This window comes from Ambystoma mexicanum, chromosome 5p, assembly GCF_040938575.1.
Source record: "Ambystoma mexicanum isolate Mex_15411 chromosome 5p, UKY_AmexF1_1, whole genome shotgun sequence".
NCBI classification, from domain to species: Eukaryota; Metazoa; Chordata; class Amphibia; order Caudata; family Ambystomatidae; genus Ambystoma; species Ambystoma mexicanum.
Genome location: NC_090930.1, coordinates 956,596,302 through 956,615,393, shown reverse-complemented (window position 1 = coordinate 956,615,393; position 19,092 = coordinate 956,596,302). Strand labels below are relative to the sequence as shown.

The following is a 19,092-nucleotide window of genomic DNA, read 5'->3' as shown; positions in this document are numbered from 1 at the left end:
GCCATTTGAGAATTGCATCGACCTTCTTTGAATCCATACGCACTCCGCTAGGTGATAATATGAATCCCAAGAATTCAACTTCAGTCACGTTGAAAACACATTTTTCCAACTTAGCGAAAAGTTTGTGTTGACGCAATCTCTCGAGGACCATTTTCACGTGTTTCCGATGTTCAGTTTCCGATGAAGAATAAACGAGGATGTCGTCAATGTAAACAACAACACACACATCTATGAGCTCTCTGAGGACATCGTTCATAAAATATTGAAAGGCGGCCGGGGCATTGCAAAGTCCGAAGGGCATGACCTGATATTCAAATAGCCCATACTTGGTGCGGAAGGCCGTCTTCCATTCATCACCCTCTTTTACTCGTACCAAGTGGTAGGCTCCTCTAAGATCCAGCTTTGTATATATGCATGCTTTTCTGACTTGGTCCAGGAGTTCAGGGATCAAAGGTAACGGATATCTATTCTTAACGGTGATCTGGTTCAGGGCGCGATAATCTATACAAGTTCTAAGGTCCCCTTCTTTTTTTGGAACGAAGAACAAAGCTGAGGAAGCAGGGGACTTGGAAGGACGAATAAACCCATTCGCTAGGTATTGATCCAGGTATTGTCGGAGGTGAAGATTCTCAGGCTCGGTGAGGGCATAAATTCTACTACAAGGAGGAGTAGATCCAGGTATCAGGTCTATCTGGCAGTCATAAGACCTATGAGGAGGTAGAGAGTTAGCCTGATCCTTCCGGAAAACATCTTGGAATTCTAGGTATTCAGGAGGTAACTGGGGAGCCTCCGAGGAAATTGCTGCCAGTGCAACACCAGGTCGAGGGTGACAAGTAGAGACACATTCTGGAAACTGAACCGTTCTTGCTCGCCAATCGATCTGAGGATTGTGCTTCTCTAACCAAGGAATTCCTAGAATAATCTGGAACTGAGGGGCCTTGATCACATCGAACACGATCTTCTCATGGTGTCCATCTTGACTTACTAGCGTCACTTCTTGGGTGGTATGCGTTACTGGTCCGGAGGCCATCTCCGTACCATCCACCGTAGTAATGACGTCCTTTACAGCCTTTGGACAAAGAGTCAGATTCATCCTCAAAACCATTTCATGATCCACATAATTGCCGATGGCACCGCTGTCGACGTAAGCTTCAATCGCATGTAATCGATCCGGATGTTCAGGGCTAATGAGGACCATAGGTATCACGAAATGCGAGGTCACGGAACTGGTTTTAACGCTCGGCAAGAGGACCTCTATTCTTGTCGGGCGAGGTCGTTTCCTTGCTCAGAGTTTGTGACCCTGGTAACTGCAGCTCCTACTGCCTTCTTGGCTGGTTTCACCGGACAGTCTCGAAGAAAGTGCCCCGAGTTTCCGCAATAGAGGCATAATTGCAGCTGTTTTCTCCTTTCCCGCTCCTTTTGTGTTAGTGGTCCTTTCAGGCCCCCTATTTGCATGGGTTCCCCGGAGTCTACTCCTTTAGTAGGAGTTGGTGGTTTGGAAAATACTTGAGCATCAAACTTGGAACGATCGGCCTTCCTGTTCTGCAGTCTGTGGTCAATTTGAACGACTAAGTCAATATAGTCCGAACAGTCTTGCGGGGGATTCACTACTTGGGCTAACACATCTTTGAGCTCTCCACGTAGACCTCTATAAAACAGCGTAATCCTTTTGTCCTCAGGCCATCGAGTTTCCACTATCAGTCTGTTGAAAGATGCAATATAAGCCAAAAGGTCTTGATTACCCTGTCGCAATGAAAGGAGCTCATTGTCCAAGGCCTGCCCCTGTGAATGTCTTGCAAACAGTTTTTCCATACTGAGCTGAAAAGCTTGAAAATCATGGAGAACCGGATCATCTTGATTAACTAGAGGGATCGACCAGTCTGCCGCATTGCCACTAAGGTACGAAAGCACGAAAGCTACCTTAGCTTGATCAGTTGGAAAGGCTGCTGGCCGGCATAAGAAGTGCAACCGGCACTGATTAATAAATACTGCAAACCTCTTTGGGTCACCAGAAAATCGTTCGGGCGGAGCCAGAGGTACATTCCCAGGTAGGTTGATCTGCACTGGGTTCGTAGAGGATGTTGAAGGAAGATTTGCCCCTGATGCGGGTAACAGAGTTTGTCCGACTTGTGACTGTAGCAATTGTCTAGCGAGATCGTCTGTTCGCTCCTTGGAAATAATCAGTTCCCTTCTTAGAGCATTCGTTTCCTGACGGGCTGCATGCACTTCTGCTCTTAGTTCCCCAAGTAACTGGGCTAGCTGGTCGGTATCCGAGGTTTCCATAGAGCCTGGGTGGGAGTTTTGCGGTAGGCTTTGCGTTCTGTAACGCTCACCTGATTCCCGCAGAGGCGCCGGTCTTGACTGGGTGAATGCCGTATCTTCAAAGGTGATGTGTAACACACGGTTGGCTCTTTGGGCTGGACCTCTGTGCACTGTATGTCTGACTCGAAGAGTAAGATGTCTGCAGATAGAAAATATGGGATTAATGAACTGGGGTTATTGGGTGCCTCTCTCCTCTTCCCTTTCTCTTCTCCTGTAGAACCCCAAAGGTTAACGCCCTCACCTTAGGTAAGTGAATGCCGAGTTCTCCATCTGCCTCGGGGCAGGGTGCCGTAACCAGTTTCTTCACTGGATAAGGGTGCAGGCCTCTTGACCTCAGAGGACTGCTGTCCGTCGTTAACTGCACGAACGGTAAGATCTGGGCACTTCAAATGTCTTAAAAGTCTTTTGTAATGATATCTCTTGTTTTGCAGGGTTCCGGCGATGGCGGATGGCGGGCTGATGAGAGTTGAGGATCGAACCCGCGTGAGGAATAGAAGCGCCTGGAAGCACGTAAGTTAGCGCTTGTAGCCTGCTTCACGATGCGCACTAACTGTCCCTTTTATCTTGCAGGTACAAGTTCGGAGCTTTAGAGAAGCTGAAGGGTGCTGGAATACCCACTGGATTCGGCGTGGGAAGGAGTAATGGCACGTGAGTAATAAAGTTGCCCAATGTCTTTAAACGCACCTTCTTTTGTCTTTCAGATGCGGATGCAGCGCCGAAGGCCTCCGGAGCGTGCGAAGAGCTGGTAAGCTTTTGTCTTTCAGATGCCGGAATGCAGTGCGAAGACCTCCGGAGCATGCGAAGAGTAGGTAAGCCTTTGTCTTTCAGATGCCGGAATGCAGCGCGAGGCGTTGGTGACAGCCGATGGACGAGGTAAGAGATGCGCTGCCACTGAAGACCGTAGTGCTAACCTGTTCTTTCTTTGTCTTTACAGGTGCTGCTGAAGACTGGATTCCAGGATGGTAAGTCTTTGTTCCCTTAGGCCCAGGATCAGAAGCAGAAGACACGATGAGCGTTCTGCTGCAGAGAATGCAGAATAACGCAAAGCAAGATTCATCCATCGGGTGTGGTTTAAATAGCCTCCTGTAGTGCTTAGGTGTCTCCTTCCACAGCCACGCCTAGGTAAGAAAAGAGTTCCTGCTTTCCAGAAGAGTTCCAGTGTTCTGAACCTAGGGAGTGGCTCCTGCCCCACCCAACAGGAAAAGTAGTCCCAAACAGAAGAGGATCAGGGGTTCAACTGGCAGGTAAGTAAGCAGCATGGTCTGCTGCAGGTAAGTCCACCCAAGCATTATGAGCCCGGCGCTTCCAGCGCTGGGACTGGGCATCTTTATGAGCCTGGTGCCACTGGCGCCAGGACAGGGTCCAAAAGGTCCCAATTGGGACTGGCTGGCACTCGGAACCGGGGTTATGGGTCTACTTCCAAGGGAGTCGGGCAAGTCCTGATCTTTTGGAAGCAGAGATCATGACAGTTGCGTACAAAAAGAAGGAAGAGCCATTTGCAACTGTGGCCCACTTTTCATTGGTGCCTGAGACAATTTTATGCCTGAGTCCAACCATGACGCTGATCTAGTAGGGGTTTTTCCACATCAAAAGCAGGTAAGTGAGGTGCTTTGGTAGAGCAGTGCATTGTGTCAGTACTGGAACTGTGAACTTTCAGGTGCTTTGAGGTTCCTACAGTTTTGAAACCGGTGGAGCTATTTAGGACTGAAATAGTTTCTGGTTTGAAAGCAGACAAGGGCCCTGCAGAGGAAGTTTACACATTTTTACCTTTTTCCTGCAAATCATAAAGAAGCAAAATATAGTTATTATTATTTCTAATAGGTATTTACTTCTGGCTTTGACATAGCGACATGCATGCTGTACTGCACTTATGCATTATGTTATGCACTGTCATCTGTAGGTCATCAGACCACGCCCCACTTATACTTAGGCAGGTAGCTGGGTGAAAATTTGAATCAGAGGCCAACCATGCTCTCGGTAATGACCAATTATGCACATGGCCAATTATGCAAATTAGGGGATGATGTTGTTTAGCTACTTCTAGCTACTTTTAGGACAGCCAATAGCTACTTTCCTTACTAAGGAGTTGGCAACACTGACTGTGGCAGAAGGTCTGTTTGTAGAGAGGAATGCAGAAGTGTATGGTTATGGTTGTGTGCTTCAGGATGCTAAGTGTATGGGTTTTGGGGGACTCATACATACATTTGCATGCAAAACAGTGTGCAGTGGCACTTGGATTCTATCATGTGCATGTGCACTGGTATGGAGTACGTGCAATGAAGTGGCTGATTTGGTTCCTCTTTCTTGCTCTTTGGTGATGCTCAATCATCCAGCCATTCTTATTCTTCATTGTGGAGGAAATAGCTTAGTACATGTTACCGGAATTTCTATACAAATTGCATTGAAGGAGGCACTTGGTTAGCTCATAGGTATGTTTCCGAACTCCTGAGTTATTTATTTCTCGCATTGCGCAGACAGATGTGGCTGCTTTCTTCTTGCTTTGGTACGTAAATGGAGAAAACGAAGTGCAATGTCAAGAAGGCTGTTTATGCCTTTTTGCGAGATGTTGCCATTTCGTACTTCTACAATGCCAACATTGCGTTTAGTAGTACAACCATTTTCCCACAGATGGAGTTCATCTTACTGATGCTGGTAATCAGCTTTGTCTACGAAATATGTCAAATGCATTGCTGCCCTTTTCGCAAGTACAGCAAGTATTTTTCTAGTAGGTGTTGCTCATTTCAACCCTTCGAAACACACTCAAACACCAGAAAAAGCCTGTTCTTAGAGACAGGACTTTCTCCCAGAAACGATTAGAATGTTTTTGACTGAGCTACCACTCCCATTATTCATCGTGCAATCTGTACAGCTTATCGGCTCTGTGTCAGCCTGCATCGTTTCATTGTCAATTCTATTTGTGAACTTTGAAAGGTGGCTCTGAAAAGAGCTTTTTTGAACCTTTTTTTCTTTTTTGGTTGTTTTGTATCTTTCTTGGTATTGTACCACACGACACAGAAGGAAAGGAAGGGAATGGAGGGTAGGGAAGGGGCACCAACCACAGGGTTAAGATAAGGCACGTACACAGAGAGGAAGATGTTGGGTGGCCCTCAGTTAGGTAGGTGACACTCATTTGCATGCTCCTGGACCGACCCCTAGAACCCTAGAACACACTTCGAAGTTGCTCCCCCGGCAGAGTAGCGGGTCACAGTACATGCACAATCCAATGACCTTTGAAAGGTAAGGGTCTGCTGTCGTGCATATAGCCTGCAAGGCTGCTTTAGGGATGTGTTGCCCCACAAGAGTATCCCGGGTGGTGGCAGGGGCAGATGCAGAGGATGCTATAGAAGAAAGTAACCTACTGCCTTGTTTGAAGGGCACTATCATCTGAACTGCTGCCTTCTGGTTCGCTTTGAGATCTTGTTGCATTGAGATGGTGCCGTAACTGTACACGCCAGGTTTCCTGCAACTGAGTGAGTGGATCTTACTTGGTTAGCACACCATTTCGCCACGTCTCCCAAACTGCTAAACAGGTTGCACACCCAGCACTCACGCTGCCTGCAGGTATTGGGGATTTGCTCTACTTCATTCTCGTCCTCTTGATCTATATGTACAACACCACGTCTGTTCCCTTGTGCAGGCCCTTCAGAAGCAGGTGGTGGTGAGGGTCATGCTGTGGGTGCTGGTGATTTAGAGGCAGTAGCAGCAGAAATGGTTGTCATTACTTGCAAAGTTAATATAGCATAGTAATATAGCATAGTAGAAATGATGAGAAAGCAATTGCAGCACGAAGCAACGTGGCCTCCTACTCTGCTCTGCAAGGGCACAAACTGAAAGTGGTGCACCTCTGAGGTGTGTTTTTTTTGTAGGGCTTCTGTGCAGCTCTTGGAGCCAGAAAGCAGGCCTTAATCATTCAAAAAAATAGCTACATGCACAGTGACACAGTGTGGGATGTTTGTAAGGGTGTACTTTCACAATATCACTTCTTATTTTGCAGAAAACACTACTTTTCCAATGACTGGGGGCTCCCAGTGTGTCCGGCAAGTAAGGGTCTACGCGCAGCGTGGATGCGGTCACATAATGATGTCGTGAATGTTTTAACTGGGCGGAATACTTTGTGTGCATGTGCATAGGTATCCTACGAACAGGCTTAGCCTCCCCGGACTTATTAAAAGTGCGACACATGTCCGGGGACTATTTTCATACAAGCTGGTTGTTTGTAGGGTACAGCCAGTGCAATGTTTGTGTGCCCAGCTGTCCGTAGGACGTGGGTTGTGCTTCGAAGTACTGAAAGTACGTCACAACTTTTTCCTACCATGCTGCACAGGGCCGGTGTTACCAGGACACAAAGGATGACATACGCATGCGCATAGTTGTGGGAGGGACAGACGTGCGCTCCCACAACTAACTAAAGGTGCATGACAAGATGTGGACATGAGGCCAGTACTGGCGTGATATGGAAACCTGCATTGTGATTGCTCATACGCTGGGCAGGTGCGGTGACTGTGGGAAACCTCCATTTTGCTTAACTGCAGCCACTCCGGACAGTACTGTGCGCTATAGACTTATAATGGAATTTTAAAATAAAACGAAAAGCCACTCACACACCCAGCAACACTTTACATCTACACCTTTAATTTCTGACATAGACACTATTAGGAAAGGGAAAGGGTACCTGAAATGGATACATACACCAGGGAATTGGGGATTTGTACAGGGATGGCGTTGGGAATGGTGGGTTGGGAAATGGGGTAGGAGTACATGTGCAGGTGGGGCAGTGGTATTTAATTTTTCCACATTTTTCCATATTATGTCCATATTATGTCCTTGCACAAAATCTTTTAAGGCGGCTAAATTGTTTAGCAATTGTTCCATTTTGGCGTACAGTCTGTGAAGACTGTTACTTACAGAGTTTCCCTCCTTACATGTGGCCATATGTTGTTGTGGAAGAGGTACTGCTTGTGGAGCATTCATTTCATTTCCACCCTGTCCTCCTACAGATAAAAATATTTGTTAGGTATATATGAAGCAATACATATTAACTGTGTTCATTTTCAGACTGTGCTGCGTACCAATGGGGTTACTATTTTTACTCACTTCGTCATGAGGGAAATTCTCTTCCAGCCATTCCAAGGTGCTTGGTATTGCTGCGTACAAAAAAAACATCATGGTTTTCCACTATTGTACACTACAAAAGCTGTGTAATTATAGAAGAAGCTTCAGTGTACTTACTCTGTTGTAGCGATGTTCTGCTGTCAATACTTTGCAGTCCTTACTCTGCCATTTGCTTCTTCATTCCCATGTACAGCCACAGTGCTTTAATATTGTTCCACGCAGACATTATTTCCCTTATTGGTACATTCCATTATGGTGTATACCCTATGCATTTGCTTTGTTTGTTTCTCTAGTGCCAACTTTGCAGACCTACTCAATTTTTCCTTGCAATGAACGTACATGGTGCTCTTTGTATATGTTCCTTGTCTTTGCTGAATGGTACTACCATGTAAGAGAACCCCTCCCTTTTCCAGCAGTTTGATTGCTAGCTTCTAGCCACGCAGAGATGCATAGCCTGCGGTTACTGAGCCCATCGGTATGCCGACATCCATTTGGTATGCTGTATGGCACATCTATACAAACTAAGGGTATACTCGTAAAAACCTATCAAATTCAGTGAAAAAACGTTGTTAAAGGGACATTATGGTTAAGCTGCACTACTAAAAACCTATCAAATTCAGTGCAAAAACTTTTTTGAATGGACATTATAGTTACTTTGCACTAAGAACAACCTATCCATATTTTGGTTACAAGTAAAACAAAACAAAAAAAGAAAGGTTTTTATGTAGTGTCTGAAGGATCACCTTAGGTGAAGGGGGGAATGCCTTGACCTCATATTCTTTGACCTACTGCAGAGGGAGACCCCCTGCTGCCCCCCCTAATGCAGGGGGAGATCCTCCACACCTGCGACTACCCCCTACCTCAACCTATTTCCTTACCCCACCCCACAATTGTTTTTTAATTAAAGTGTACCATTTGGCCTACCGAATTAGATCAAAAAGATGTGTCAAATGGGAGTAGGTCAAAATGGCAATAGGTGAAATTGGACAATAGCAAACAATTTTGCATATCCAAGACATGTGTTAGATTATGCATAGGCTTCCCTGCAACCACAATATGGAATACCTTGATTGAATTAAAACCTGTTAGAGAGCATAACTGAACAAACATTAACATTAGCTTATTTTATTTTCCCGGACAACTTCCTACTGCTCAGCGGTAGGGTCTAACCACATGGTGAGCAAGCGGGATTAGGGGGGACAAATATTGATTTGACATACACTTCTTCAGATGCATGCTACCCACTCCAGCCATGGCGATGTTCAAAATATGCTAATCCCTTCTTCGGCTAATGACAAGTACCATGTGTTTATAGATGGTCGTTCCCACAAACCATAACTTTTCCAGTTTCGCCATCACCTTGGACATAGTGGTTCTTGAGATCAGTTCGTTGGGGTTTTTTGTTGTGATAAATTGCCGCAGGTCCATCTTTATTCAGTCTCCTTACTCCTGCTCTGAGATTTCCATAACCAACTCTGAGTAAATTCAAAGCACACACAAAATGACATGGGACTACATTTAGTTTAGTAAATTATTCTTTTTCATAGTTGTTTTTGCTTATCTTTGTCTCACAAAATGATTCTCTGTAGGATTTTGTTTTCCACTGACTATGCCATGCTTGGGTGAAAGCCTGATTTATGACTCGCATGCCCACCTATTTTAGTGGAGCCCATGTGACATTTTGATGATTTAACTTCCTTCCTGCAGAATTAGTAGAATTTTAAAGTTCATATGTCAGACAATTTAAGAGAAAAATGTTTAGTGTTGGGCTCCTGCATTTTGGATGGGAAAGTGTTGTTTACAGACATGTGATAGTCAAACTTTGTAATTCAAACAAAATAATTTCTAGCACTTAATTTTCAATCAAAAGAGGACGTTTTATTTCCTGGAAGCGATTCAGAAATTGAACAGCAGTAGAGTCACTGGAGTCTGGGATGTGCAGATTCAAAGTGAGCAAGAAAACTCCTCTTTTTTGTACAGGGGGCTATGTGGATGAGGACAAAGGCAGTACAACCAACATATAAATTCCACAAGTAGCTATCCGACATTTACACAATTATGTCGTGGGAGTCACCCCAGTTCATACTATGTACATCTCTATTGCTTTAATTAGACAGTGGTACAGCAGGTCACTGAAACATATTTCGATGAAAAGACTGTATACCGGTTACACCTGACTGTTTTGGTCAGATTTTCTTAGGGTAATTTCTTTAGTGAAAGGTATAGACTTCTCCCAAAGTAAGTCAACAGTGAATTAGAGATATTCAAAGTAAATTCTTTGTGTATTTTTCCCACTATTGTTACCATGCATTACTGCTTTAATACCCAAAATGGTTTCTGTCCTATTTTGTGTGTCTAAAACAGAGGTAATTATCATTCATCTGAGGCACCTTTGGATTTCTGTGTTGCAGTTTGCACACATCTTTCTGCATTACTGGTAGTAAGGGCAGAATCTGACTCGCAGTTAGCGACTCTGATCATATGACAACTGTCAAACAGCGGTATAACACACAGCAGCATTGGTATTAGAGCCCAGGCTTTGGCTAGTTGCAAGCCCAATTGGATCTTCCTTCTCAAACGAAGTAAGATTCAAACACTTGGACACCTGAAGGATGGCAAGAGTCTAGCAGGGAAAGTGTTTTACATCTATGTCTACTGCTGAAGTGTTCACAATGTTCATTTTGCAATAATTTCCCTGGTTGTCAAAATCCAGTTAAAGCAAATTATTTAAAGAAATATCTTAGACGTGTACCCTCATATGCTGTTCAATACTCAATTTTACTCCAAAATGTTTTCTTGTTTTTGTCTGGGCATGATTGTATCATTCCCATCTGCAAAGTGTTAGAAGAGCCCTCTAAGTGACAACTAGTCCACATATATAATTCATAACATTAAATATGAAAGCATTTGAATCATATTTATTGTGCTTAGTCTGAGAATGTCATTGTCATGCTGTTTTTTTTTGCTAAAGCCCTAACTAAACATATTTTTTTCAATGTACAGGTTGGACCAGCAAAGAGAAAGTCATTCCTCATAAACCTCATGGTCCTACGAATAATCTAATTCAGAAAATTTCTTTTGAAGTTGACCCTGAACTAAAGGTAATCTATTTTGTTGAATGGGTGCTTGCTTTTCAAATACTGAACCTGATGACCAAGTGTGAGTGGACGATCAAATGGGTAACAGTTTGGTCTGTAAATAAATGTGTAATACTGCAAATGCTATAACGTATTCTATGCAACCAGAAGTCCATATCATATGGCCAGAATGCTGCATAATGGCCAGTCTCCTTCTGCTGGTTGATCTGTCTGTCTGTTTCAGTGTGTCAGCAGCACTGCAGAGAATGTGAATGGTTCTTCCGCGTATAGTGATTATTTTGCTTTTTTGATCTATCAGGAAATCGCTTCTAGGCCATCTTCTATGGTGGAGTATGCGGAGAACAAAGTGACTATCCCCTGAGGGTTAGGAATTCTGTCTCCAATAGTGGCAACAGAGGAATTTGTTGAGACCTGCAGCAGTTTTTGGATAGGGAAACTCCCCTTAGTGAATATGGAAGGGTTGAGTGTGCCTCCACTGTGGAAGGACCTATCTCTGAGTCTGCAGGTAATGGCACGGTGGATATTAGTCCGGGAGAGAACCTGCAGGGGAGAGATTATTGACCTGGGTCGCACGCTGCAAATACAATGGCAACTGACTGTTCAATTATGACACCGTTGTAGATAGGGGTGGGCTAGCGTAAAATGGATACAACAGAGCATGTATGTATGATTGTCCCAAAATGGTAAATCAGAGTGTGGGATAAGAGCAAACACTAGGCAGCCTTTTTGAATAGTGTTTACTGTCTTCAGGTGTACATTTGGTCTTCCATACCGTTAGGCTCAGGAACGTCATTTCACCAAAATGCCAAGGTTAGCGGAAGTGACATCACATGACCATTGACCCCACCCTGAAGTGACATCACGGAAAGCTATGGAACACAACCTTTCACCCCTTGACAAAACAGGAACTGGCATCAAATAGAGTTCCTAAGTAAACTACGAAAAATATGATTACAATATCACTATAATGTGATATACATTTCATACAAGAATGGATCACCATATGTATCGGTAAAATCGGTATGTATAGACCCATATTACCAAATTACTGTGAATGTAAGCAGACGTCCAAGGCCAAATGATAATGATGTGTTATTATATAGCACTTAAACTTAAGCGCTTTATATAAAACAAATATACATACATCACCCAACCTATGTTGGTACTCATTTATCGACCTCAGAAGGATGCTAGGGTGAGTTGAGGTGTTAAAGAACAGACTAAATCAGTGACTCACCCCCTGAAGTATGCCTGAAACAAACCTATAATGAGTCTAGCAATTATTGTATAGAATTCCAGAAAGACAAATTATTTGTTGTACCTATTCTTTCTTATTTAGGGTCACTGCTCAAAGTGTTACACCTGTGGAACGCCCTGTTTTTTTCAGAGGCCTGAACAAGAAAGCCAGCCACTCCAGAAACAAAGATCATGGAACTTGCCACAGCCAGGACCTTACATTTAAAAATAACTTTTTATTTATTTTAGGGCTAGCAAGGGAGACAACAGGGGTAGCAAGGGAGACCTCATGGGTCACAGCTGTGACCCCTGGCGAACCCCAAATGATGTCCCTGGTTAGGCTTATTTACAATTGTAACTCAGATTGCTGTATCATATTGCTAGTTATTGGTGCAATCTGGAACTCACGAAATGCAGAATGATTGTAAGGACTTTATCTTGGGTTCAGTCATTGGGAAGATATATTTAGGGGCTGCCCCTGCAAAAATGCCCTTTTTCTGCTCACCACAGACACCCTGTGGCTTCCGTAGCTCACCTGCAGTGTGGTTAAATACAAAACTAGTAACCTGCAGCATGTGATGTGATTGGCAAAGGTACAGTGCTACAGCAAATTAAATAAATGATTAATTTTCAAGATGTAGATATTTATAACATGCACTGATAGAGCTAATTTGTCTGGCTTTATTAAAAGCAGTCTCATGTTTCTAAGTACGTCCATCCAGGGGCATCCATGCGTAAACAGATATTGTCGTCAAGGGCCAGATGATGAATTGATGAAGAATTAAATTAAATGCCTCGATACTGATATTATATGCTAGGTAAAAAGTCACATATTCCTCTATACCGACAGCATATGTCTAGGTTAGGGCTTAAATTATGAAAAGTGCCTCATTGTGTGTTGATGCCACATAAAGTGCTGTTACATGGTCCTTAATTAATTAATAGGATCTGAGAATGTGCCGTTCTGTATGATGCCATGACTACTGCCCTACAGGAGACATGGATGGGCAGTGGCTAAACTGCCTACTCAGCCCTCACACTTCTATAAAAACAGCAGTGAACCCAATCATAAAGGAGAAACAGGCACAGATAAGAGATATACATCCTTCGCCTTCTGTGGTAATACTCTTAAGAGGGGTATGAATGTGACACAGAAGCAACCCAAATAGCAATGGTGCAACAGTGAAAAATAAAGGAATGTCCAATCAAGGTTCTTTGGAAATATATATTCTTTAATTAAGCACACCAAAAAGCAACACAAACTGTACTAGAAAATACTAATACAAATCCACTACGGTAGAGAAAGACAGAAAAATGCAGCCCTCTGGATTATCAAGGAGGAAAAGGCAATAAATCAGTTCATTGACAGTAAAAATGATATGTCTTTGAGGAAAAGGTGCAAAAGGGTTCTAGTGTCCCAAACAAAAAGGAGCAGGCGGACTGCAGCCTTCCAATAGTACCTTTCTTAGTTATTGGCAGTTCTGCGGCATTTAACCAGGCTTCTTTTCATTGTGTGAGCGGGTCGGACCAGTTTCGGATACAGTGAGTTGTGGCAATCTAGATGGGGTAAAGGCAATGAGTCAGGTCCACAATGGAACTTTTTGCGGTTCGGTGCAGAGTTGGAGGGTGTGAGTCGAACGGACACCAGAGTCAGTTCTGTGTTTGAGTTTGTGTTGGTTTGTGGTGCTGTTTGAAATGTGGCGGGTCAGAGAATTCGCAGTGGTGACATTCTTGTTTGAGCTGGGGGAATCGACACACTCAGCAGGCATGGTGCAGTGGTGAACTAGTTTGGGGAGCAGCAATAGTGGTGAAAGAGTTTTGAAGAAGTGCCAAAGTCAGCACCGCGTGTTCCGATGATGGTTCAATGCAGTTCGCCATGATAGAAATGCAGGAAACCAGCTGCTTTTCTCCTTCTGTTGCTATGAGTCGCAATCCAGGGGCTCAGGGGTAAGATGCATCCTTGATCTCATTCTGCAAATATGTTGGAGGCGGGTTAGCAACTGGAGGGGTCCTTCATCCCCTGCTCCACCCCCCCCCCCCCCAGTGAAGTTCTGGGAACCAGTGAAGGCAGATATTGCTCCAGCAGCAGTTCATCATGAATTTGCCCTGGGGGCAGGTAAGGAGCAGAGCTTGCATCTTCCCTGGAACTCAATGGCTTAGACTTTGGAAAGATCAACTTTCCCAAAAAGGTCCAAGTGAAGTCTTCTTGCAGTTCAGCAATGAACCAAAGAGACAGGGGAAGAACCCATCCCTATAAAGACTACAAGCCACAGGGGATTGGTTAAAAGGAAGCCTGCTTTAAGGCATCCAATCCTCGTTAAGATAACAAATGACCTATGCCTTTCTGCATTATTACCAAAGTTCTTTGCTGTGCAGGACGCGTGGGGGACCAGAAGGAAAGAAAATCCCACAGAAAATCAGGTTGGATGAACCATTTCTTCCTTGTGCTCTGCCTATCTTTCTAAACATGCTCCCTTCTCTAGCCCTGCACTTCCAATGCCCTTTGGTGTAAAACCCCTATTGTGAGGCAGACCTTTTTATGGCATTGACCTTTTGAAGCCAGTCTCTCTGGGCATCCCTTGCTGCGAGATGCCAGGTCTTGCATGGTAGGTGTTACTTTCCCTACCAGAGAGTCAATGGAGGCAGGCATCCTGCCCATTTTGTGATTCACTGGAATGTAGACATGTAGCTGCGTGAAATCCACATAGCATACCATTGCTGTCAGAGCTCGCAGGGATGACACTGCTATGTTACAAATCAGACGTGGTTCCTAATAATTAGATGACCCATTACATACCAGAACCTAGATATGGCTTTTATTTCCAGATTATCCTACTGCCAGCGTGATAGTTTATCATAATTGTGTGGTTTTGGAACAGAGGTACAGATTTAAATGGAGCCTCTGAAATGCAGTGGCTTTGCTGTCACAGCAGCTGTCAAACAGGGAACCTGTGACATCTGAACCTGCTCTGTACCACTGGAGAGCAGGCTCTGCAGATCAGGTTACTGGTGCAGCAGGGCACGTGTTTACACTATGCTTTTGGCATGGAGTCTGGTGAAATTAGCAGACCACCCTCCTGAGATGGATGACCCGCATCATTTTATTATTTACAAAAATAAAAAAGCTGGTGCTACCCTACCATCGTCAGATAGCAATACCTCATATTCTGTCTACACAGTGTTATAAAATCTGACTGCACAACTTGGGTCTGTAGGCTTGTTAAAATAATCACAGCTCAGATTGAGACTCATATGCATAGGTAATACTGTCACATGCCAGTAATAACCTTATTTGCTTGAAACAACATAAAATGTATTATTTATTTAAACCTGCGCAGAACAATTTGTCTCTTCAGAGCACATAATGACAAGAGGCATAATTATCGTAAAGGACACATGAGGTGCAAATGGGAGGGAAGTGGCGGTGGATATATGGAGGGGATACAGATTGGTGTCATGCGAGTGAATAAGAGGATTGGACTAGTAGGCAGAAATGAGGAGGGACGTGATCCATAGTGGTGAAGCCTGAAATGCAAACCTGTTAAGTCTGAGGTGCTGTTTTCGAAACCTTTTCAAGCCTAGGAGTCGTAACCTCTAGGATGGTAGCCTTTTTACTTGATGGTATTGCTTGAATTAATTTAAAATTTGGAAGCGGTCTCCAATGATATGGCTTACACACCAAATGCCAGAATGCATGTACTTCACTCACTACAGATGCCCCATGGGACTGCATTTCCCAGAATGTACTCTGACTTCTTATCAGTGCTCCAGTGGGAATGCCCACAGTGTATTCTGTATACCTGCACAGTGGCCCCAGGTTTAACACATATTCCATAATTAGTTGTACCTCAATCAGGAAAAAGACCACAAGGACTGTATTTCCAAGAATGGGTTATGCCTCACTTCTGCAGGAGCCCCAAAATGACTACATAAGAATGTCGTCTGGCCCACTCAGGAGATTGCATATCGTAAGACTCCATGTCTCACACGCCTTTTTCCTAAGTGCACACTGAACTACTTACAGTGTTTTTCTACAATTTAGTCCTCCCACCACTCCTCCCAATCACACCCAGGGCCTCATTACGAGATGCCCGCTAAAAACGGAGTCATTGCCGGCATGGAGGTATTAGCGCGTCCGTGTACCCTTGACGCTGCTAATAGCGGCTGATTACAAGTGCGCGAGCACGCAAAACCCTCATGACGGTAATGGCTACACTGCCATGCCGCTAAAGGCCCTCCAACCCCCTGATAGCGCCATCACAGGACCCGCCAATACCGCCTCCGCCAAGGAGCAACCCCTTAATAACAACCCGGTAATAACAACATTCTAATACCGGGCTCGTAATACCAGACCCGGAAGTAACGTCATTGCGTCGGAATGGTAAATGCACCGGTGGCCATCTTTAAAAACACAATCCATTGCAATCCCCTCAATCCAGCAGTGCTACAGAGGAGAGAGCAGGGCCATAGCATCCAGCTGTCTAAGGCTACCCGCAAAACTACCCTCTGCCTGCGCAAGAAGCGCTTCTCCGATGAGGAGCTAAACATGCTGGCTGATACCCTTGCAGCCCATGCAGAAGAGGTATTTGCTAACAACCTCAAAAGGGAAATTCAGATGTGAAAGAAAGAAATCTGGGAGGAGGTTGCGCGCAAGGTCTCAACGGTTGGCACCAACCTCCGCACAGCCAAAGAGTGTAAAAAAAGATGGGACGACCTCCGTCTCAGGGTCCGGAACATCCTGTCCAGCAGTCGCAGGGAGGCCATGGCCACAGGCGGGGGTGCCCACTCACCAGTGAAACTGATGCGCTGGGAAGAAACCTGCAGCACGACCATCCAAATGGAGTCCATAGAGGGCTTTGGCGAAATGGAGACAGGTGATGCGACATCGGGAGATGGAGGTGAGTGACCCTGCAAACTCCAGTAGGCCAAACCATGACGTAGTACAACTGATGTGAAAGTGAGCCAAGCCAAGCCAATGCATGGCCCATCATATACACATATACAGATCCATGTCCAGATGGAGGTCCAAACCCTGCCACAATGAAATGCATGTTGTGTGCCAATCCCATTAACAACAGACACCCAACACACAGGGACCATTTGCATGTCATACATCACACAAACCTCAATACAATGGCATGCCACCTGGTACACATCTGTGCCGAATGGAGATGCCACGGCTTATGCCAATATGCCCCCCCCTTGAAACTACCCTGTGTGACACACCTATAAGATTGCAATGCATGAGAAAATAAATACTGTACACCACCAACTCATGCATCTTGCATGTAACACCATCACTGATGCCCTGCCTCTCTTCTTCCCTCACATGCACTGATGCAGAAGGTGAAAGTCAGGGCCCTGCCCCAAGGCCATCTACAACCAGCGCCAGACCACAGGGAACTGGCCATTCCACCTCTGGGGCAGCACCGCGGCCCACAGTGCAACCCAGCGCACGTGCACAGGCCAGGCAGGCTCATGAGGAAACCACAGCTGCGGACGAGACTGCGACTACTGAGCTGCCAACAACAGCTGAAGGGGAGGCTGATGGCACCCAGTCCGCTGCCACACGTTCAGTGGGTGCGGCAGCAGCCACAGCCCCACTCAGCGATGTGGATGTGGAAGCGGAGGAGTGCGAGGACCTTGATGGCACAATCCATGTGGAATGTCCCCACACACCAAGCCCCCCGTCTACCCCAACACACCACTCAGGGAACACTGTCCATCCCGATGCTGGATTCTGCAGTTCAACTGCACAGTCCAGATCTCACAACCACCCCAGAGGCCAGCCCTGCAATGACCCACCCAGCTGCAGCACCCTCTACCTCCACAGCCCCCACTGACATGGAGGCACGCATGTCAAGGGTAGAGGCCCGGCAGACTCGATGATCGACCTAGTGCGCCAATATGTGGCTGATGGCGAGGAAACATGCCGAGAGATCCGTGAGGCCAATGCTGGGACCATTGCGGCCATAAATTCAAGTGCAATCATGATCCTAACAGTTTGGGGACCGTCACACAGGCCTTAACCAGCATGCTCCAACACATGCAGCGCCAACAACCTGCACTGGCGGGGCAAATCCCATCCGCATCCACTCCATTGTCCACACCTGCAAGCTCTGCTCCCTCCAGCCCTGTGCAGATGATGAGGCGCAGTGCAAGGCAGCCAGAAATGCTGCCCCCGGACACAAAAAAAGCCCAGAAATAGTGTGGGATTGGTGAGGGGGGAGGTGGTGTTGGTGGTGTAGAGGGGATTAACGGGGTGTTTATTGGGGGGTATGGGGTGTTTATTGGGGGTATGCGGTATTTGGGGGGGTATGTGGTGTTTGGGTGTTTAAGGGGGAGGGAGAAGGGTGTGTGAGTGGTGGAGGGAGGAAGCACTGTTTTGTAATTTTTCTTAATATACCTGTTGTGTTCAATATCATTTAATGCCTGGACATTGTTCATTTCGTGTGTGTCCATTCAATACATGACATCCATTTCCGCACCTTCCCAGTGCTCAGTGTAGCACTGACACATAACCATCAACGTCCCTGTGGTTCAGAAATAATCGTCAATCAGTGATTGGCGTACATCACGACCATCTTGTGCATCACGTACTGGCAGGGGTGCTACTTCTCCTCCATCATCATCCTCATCATCCTCACCCGGTGCATGCATGTCAATGTCAGGTGGCAGTGGTACATTTCTCCGGATGCACATGTTGTGCAGCATGACACAGACCATGGTGATCTTTGCCACCTTCTCAGGGCCATAAAGGAGTGCTCCACCAGACCTGCTTAGGTAGCGGAACCCTGCCTTCACTAGGCCAAAGGTCTGCTCAATAACGACACGGGTATGTACCCGATTGTACTCCTCTTCATGCCTGTTACACGGGTTCCGCACAGGGGTAAGTAGCCACGGCTTCAAGGGATAGCCTCCATCACCTACATGGGAGCACAAAGAGATATGTGTGAGTCAATCTGAGCTGACACCTTTAGGATTCACGGCTATGGCCGCAGATATTTGGTGTTGACATGCACATGTCCCTGTATGTATGCACACAGATTCATTTGATGCATTGTGTACTGCAATATGGTCTGCTAGTGTGGATTGCGTTATACAGATGATGCAGGGTGTTCACTTGCATCCTGATGCGTATGTACTGTGGATGCGGAACGATGTCTTGCCACCCATAATTGCAGTGTATGCTACTCTGTACCTAATCACACTAGCGACATTGGCACAGTTGTAATCATGTTTAGTCATGCATCGCTTGACAAACCCATGGTGGCCTGCTTGTGCGTCTTGCATGTTGTCATTGATGTACGGCATTGGTCTTATG

General features: G+C 45.5%; 1 protein-coding gene across 1 annotated transcript in view; it reads left to right on the top strand.

Moving 5' to 3' along the window:
• SPMIP7 (sperm microtubule inner protein 7) overlaps positions 1–19,092 on the top strand; it is a 377,515-nt gene that overhangs the window by 42,227 nt on the left and 316,196 nt on the right. Inside the window, exon 3 of the mRNA XM_069613424.1 lies at positions 10,438–10,535. Within this exon, the coding sequence (XP_069469525.1) occupies positions 10,438–10,535 (98 nt within the window). The remainder of the gene's footprint in view (positions 1–10,437; positions 10,536–19,092) is intronic.